The following is a 6,000-nucleotide window of genomic DNA, read 5'->3' on the forward strand; positions in this document are numbered from 1 at the left end:
TCTATCCTGTGTATGTGAGCAACACTCAGCACAGCTAATTAAATATCTTATCCCACTTTTACCCTCATTATTACAGATGAACAACTCTGTTTTTGTCAATTTGGATGACAGCCCAAACCCTTCTTGTTTGCACACGCAGTATATTAAGGTGTGTTGTTTTGATTTAACACAGGAAAATATAATTCAGTGCCTAAGGGAAAATAATTGGGGAAAGCCTTGATGTACCATAGTCTTTCTCTGTCCTTTACGTCTTTGTGGGTTGTATATTTCTTGTTCATTTGTTGCATTGTACTGTGTGAACACAGGGCCTCTTTTTCCTTATGGCCTAAGAATATTCATGCAGAAAATGTATTATTTAATTGTGGCCTGCTTTAGAATTTAATTCAGTCAAAAATGAAAGAGAATTGTCATTGTGCAAAGGGATACCTCTAGGAATGGGACTCACCGTGAGGCTGGCAGACAGATTATTACAGAAAACACATGTGGACATTGAGAAATGGGGTAAGAGGAGACACATCCTGTGTAAATTTTACAGGAAATTTTCTGATAATTTTTAAAAAAGTCATACATGATAAAGCTTTTCCATTTTTATAATCTAAGATGAAGATAGTAAAACCCAGGGCATGATAAATATTAGTTGTTGGTTGGTTGGTTCTGTGGTATTGCCCACAATGTGCTAGGTGGTTTTCAGAAAGCCTTCCTCTGTAGCATGGGGCACGGGTCACTTGCTGGAGGATTCTCTGCTACTTGAAGTCTTTAAACCACGATTTGAGGACTTCAATAGCTCAGACATAGGTGAGAGGTTTTTCGCAGGAGTGGGTGGGTGAAATTCTGTGGCCTGCGTTGTGCAGGAGGTCGGACTAGATGATCATAATGGTCCCTTTTGACCTTATTATCTATGAATCTATATAGTTCCTGACCTGGAGCTCACAATCTGAGGCCCCAGTCTGCAGACAACAATGTATGTGTTTGACTGAAGGATGGGCAGGCAGACAGAGCGTGGAGGAAAAGGGAGCAATACCTTCATACGGTGTTTTTGAACTGGTGGGTCACTGCTAGAGCTGAGCAAAATTTTTCAAACTAATAGTTTATCTGACCAAAAATGCAGTTTTGGTCGACCTGAAACTATTCACAAATTGGACATGAACATTTTCAGCCGTTCACAAAACAGCCAGAGGTGGAAGGGGTGCTGCTTCCCTCTTCCCCCCAGCATATAACCTTTACCTCATTGGTTAGGGCTCTCACAGTGGATGCTGGAGACCCATGTTGAGACCCAGAATGCACTTTTTTGACTAATCAAAATTTGTATACATTTCAGATTTGATTGAACCGAAATCAAATTTATTTTCAATTTTTTTGGAACTGCCACTGTACAGAAAAATCATTTATTTGCCCTGCTCTAGCTGTAACTCCTACCGGGACATGGAAGGCAATCAGGGAGGTTGCAAGGCATTGAAAATGTTATTACGATCTAAAGCAGAGAAAATACAATTTTCAGAATTATTTCATGGTTCGCAACACCTTCCAAGTTTGTGAGGTCAAATGTAGTTGTATTATATGGGCTTATCATTTATACACTTTTACTTTTATAGTAAACGTAAGGGGTTGTCAAAATGTTTGACTTCAAATAAGGGGCCAAGTTCCAACAACCTTAAAAGGCTGAAAAACCCTTGTTAAATAGAAAGGTCAAGGTACTACTTAGCCATTGCATGGTCCAAATGATGTTAAGTTCAACTAGATTCACTCTACACCAGTGGTTTTCAACCTATGGTCCCCAGACCACTGGGGTCGGCAGACTATGTCTAATATTTCCAAAGGGTCTCCATCTCCATTTGAAATTTTTTAGGGGTCCGCAAATGAAAACAGGTTGAAAACCACTCCTTTAGGCAGTGCGGTCAGAAATTCTATGTTGTATCTTTCAGGAAAGGCAAACTAGTACTATTTCTGCTAGTAGTAATAATGACAAGGGAGTTCTTTGAGTACCTGGTATTTTAAAATTCAAATATTTATAGAATTGTAACTGTGATGGATGATGTGATGAGAGAAGCATCCCAGATTTGTTGACTCTTCTTTTGTTATTGCCTGTGTGGAATAATGGCCGTGGTGCTGGAGCCGTAAGCAGAATAAACTGCTTCTATGGTTACGGGACTCCTCAGCGTTGCTTTGCGTTTAATAACCTGCAAATGGCTCCTTTATTGCTCTGCTGTACTTAGTAGAGAGACTTATTAAATCTCTGCTAGGGGACACCAGTAAATAAATATTTAAGGGGTGAAATTCTGGCCCTATTGAAGTCAGTGGGAGTTTTACCATTGATGTCGATGGAGCCAGGATTTCACCCCGTATATCCCAAAGCCATCAGCTAGAGTAACAGGAACAGATATGTTGGTGGGGAAAATATGAACAATAAAGAATAAATGACATTACAGGGAGCCAAAATACCGGCTAACTAATCTGAGATAAAGACCAAATCCAAGGCTCTGGTCACCACTCAACGAGCACAGAGTGTGAAAAGGGACACAATTAAAAGGAACTTTGTCCACCCCAGGCAGTAAAGTGGCTGCAGAGCTGCTCTGCCAAACCCATTTCAGCCACCGGTGTCACAGCATTAGCAGGAGGACCAGAGAATCCACACAGAAGAGAGGATTCTGGCTTTGCCTCTTCCCTTATCCCCATCTCCACTTGCTCTGCGCATATTGCTTCTGGGGAGCCATTTTTGCTGCAGAGAGGGGTGCACCCTATCAATCTAGCACTCCCAGTGCATGGCAGAACTTCCCCCATCCTGTTGCCAAGGGCGGGGGGGGGAGGTCTTTCCAGCTGCAGCTTTCAGAATGATCAAAGATGGGATTTTTCAAAGTGTTCAGCACTGACCCTGCTCCCATGTTTTACCACTGACTTCAACGGCAGTAGAGTTAGACCAATGTAGAGTGCTTGATCCCACCCTGAAATCTCACACTAATACCTACGACATTCAATCCAGCCAAACAAATACCATTGACTCTATAAATTCCAGTAATTTATTTTAATTTTTCCTTCTATGTTTTGATGTTGTTTGAATATTATTTGATTAGAATGTTGGGAAAAGTTACCCTAAAAAAGCATAGTGCACACAGATCAAAGGAGCCTTCTGTTTCACAGGAGCATGTGTGAACAAGCCATTCTGTGGTTAACTTTATCCAGATCAGCGTTAGAGGCTAGATATGTAGTTCATCTTGTTCATCTGAGAAGCAGACTTGGGCAGGAAAGAGTTTACCTGTCCTGTGAAAAATGGTGAGATTTCAAAAATATTTTCCCATTCCAAATTGAGGCAAAAAATCAATCTCAAACTTTTGTGAACAGGAAAAAAAAATTCAGTTTGGTTCAACGGAAAGGGTTTTATTTCCATTTCAATTTTTTTAAACTTTTTCTTTATTCTACATTAACTTGCATTTCTAAATAAAAAGTCATTTCACATTTTAAAAAATGGAACTTTTCATTTAGTGTCTCATTTTACTGGTTTCTGTGACAATTTCAAAGTTTCCAGAATTTTCAGAATGGGAAATGTTGAAATCAACCCTTTCCCATGAAGTTTCAGTTTCAGTGAATTGGCATTTTCTGAGGAAAAATATTTGTAGTCAAAAAATTCCTAGTCAGCTCCAATGAGGAGTCATGTGTGTATTTGTGTTTTTATTTTCTTTCCTTAGGGTTGAAGAGGATTTAGAGAGGCTCTGGAGAGTGAGTTCCAAGCCAAAACCCAGGCTGCCACATAAACCAGCATTGCTTAAGAAGCCATTAATCACCACTAAGAACAATGTTAGTCCAGCCCCTCCAGCAAAGCTGAAAGAAGACAAGATTCAAACCATGGACGAGGTAGACATTCTCCAGTACATTCAGGACAATGAATCTATCAGCAACCAAGACATGAGTCTCTTTTGAAGAATCTGTTTCTTTTCTGTCTTCCGAGGCTGCCTTATCCAAGTGCCATTGACCTCGTATGTGAGGGAGGCAGGAGTTAGCTCGAATTCTTCATTGTCGCTACATTTGCCAACTTGTCATGATTAGGAGAGCAGAAAGTCTGATTATTTCACAAGCTCTAAGTGGTAAAGAGTATGTGTTTCTACTCAGTGTAATTATGGTCTAATGTCTTATATTTTCAGGCTTTTTTTTTTTTAAGAGGTGTAAAAAATATACAACACTATAGATTCTGTGTACTATAATCATATCAAATTATTGGATAACTGATTACTAGACCGAAAGGGCTCACGCAAACAGCCGAGGCTGCAAGCATGAATACAGTCTGGTGGGGCCCCCTTCCCTCCATTAGCTGAATAAGAGACGGTATGTTTTAATTAACTGGAAATGTGATCCTTTTTCTTTTGTCCATCCTTGTAGTAACCTGCCCTCCCTTGCTGTCATTTTAGTGAGATGCAGCCAGTTAGTGCTTCTGTGGATACACTAAAATCCGCCTCCTTTGTATCTCAGAGAGAGATTAAAATCCCACGTTGCCTGACTGTTCTTCCCTTATTCAGGCACTCATTTTGTCCCAGAGAAAGTTGTCCCTACCCCCAGTATAGATACAGCCATATAGTGTCAATGTCTGGCCATTGGTTGTTTAGGTACACAAATTCCAGCTCAGGGGAGATCTAGTGCAATAGTGAAACAAGGCTAGACACTGCAAATCTATGTACAGATTTTCTGACTACGGATAGTCAGCACAGGAACATGGCGCAGAGTTAGCAAATGACTGGAGCTGTATTTCAGGCCATCTGTAGATACACAGACACTGAAATGTTTAGGAAGTTTGGATCTTTCTCCTGATCTAAACTTCAGGGCTTGGGACCATCTCTATAAAGACATGGGAGTGGAATGATGCTAAATGGTGGTCCCTTTGGTATCTGTTTAATTTTTATAGCCAGGCAAGAGCAACTCTGGGGTGATAAGATGTTTTTTAAAAAAAATCTGTATATTTTGGTGAAATTTTAGTGCCCATGAAAAGTAAGAAATTAACCCAGCACCTCACCAGCAGCCTGCACTGCCCCTCCTATTCCAGGGCTAGGGCTCTCTTCTTGAATGTGCTGAATTATAATTTGGGCAAGTGTCTGTAACCTCAACTGAGACCACTAAACGCATCTTACCTGCGAACTAAATTAGACTGGAGGCAAGGTCTCCAGCCGTGAAATGCTAGTATATTTAAGCCATGTCACACACCCCAGATCTGCCTTTTTAATGCATAACATCATAGCTTCTAAAGCATTTTAAAAATATATTTTTAATAATTATCATGTTCTCTATTAATAATTTTCACTTTATTCCAAAAGATAATGTATTAAGTACATTTTTGTTTAAATGAACAAAAAAATCAGTATTAGATTTGAACCATGTAAATAAGATTCACTATAATAAAATGACATGCTAACCTGTAAATACTGTTGTTCTTTATTATATCCTAAAGTAAGGGATGATGAGAGTAGAAAGTTGGGTTCTAATTACCTAAGCTGTGATGAATGTTCCATTTTTATTGCCATATGAGTGCAGTAAAATATGTGTATAAATAAGAAAATATTGAAGCACTGTTCAGATAAAGCTTACTGATGAACACAGAACTCTGTCTATGGTTTTTATGTGGCTTCCATTAGTATCTGAGCAAAATATTTAATTAGCCTCCACAAACTTTTTTTCCTCGTCTGCAGATTATAGTGATCTCAGCCCAAGAAGCCCTGGAATGCAATTCCTTCTGAGGACATGCTCAGTTGAGACAGAATATTGACTTGGTGTCCAACAGAATGTAGTAAGACAAGCATGGAATGGATTTTTATGAACACTGTTGAGCTGCTTGTGAATGATTTTGTGACTATACTTGTCTAGGCACGTGTGTGTGTGTGTGTGTGTGTGTGTGTATAATTCTCTGTTGAATTCTCTGGAAATTTTGTTTAGTGGCATTTTTGACTCCTTTTGAGTGCTTAAACAGCCACATCTAGTGACTTTTCAGGGTTTGTCTGGTGACTTCCTGCTATGTAGAGTTGG

General features: G+C 39.5%; 1 protein-coding gene across 1 annotated transcript in view; it reads left to right on the forward strand.

Moving 5' to 3' along the window:
- Positions 1-5,561, forward strand: part of HS1BP3 (HCLS1 binding protein 3) — a 74,451-nt gene extending 68,890 nt beyond the window's left edge. Inside the window, exon 7 of the mRNA XM_074947533.1 lies at positions 3,681-5,561. Within this exon, the coding sequence (XP_074803634.1) occupies positions 3,681-3,912 (232 nt within the window). The 3' untranslated portion in view covers positions 3,913-5,561. The remainder of the gene's footprint in view (positions 1-3,680) is intronic.
- Positions 5,562-6,000: the final 439 nt, after the last annotated feature.

The sequence above is a fragment of the Natator depressus genome, chromosome 3, assembly GCF_965152275.1.
Source record: "Natator depressus isolate rNatDep1 chromosome 3, rNatDep2.hap1, whole genome shotgun sequence".
Taxonomy (NCBI): Eukaryota; Metazoa; Chordata; order Testudines; family Cheloniidae; genus Natator; species Natator depressus.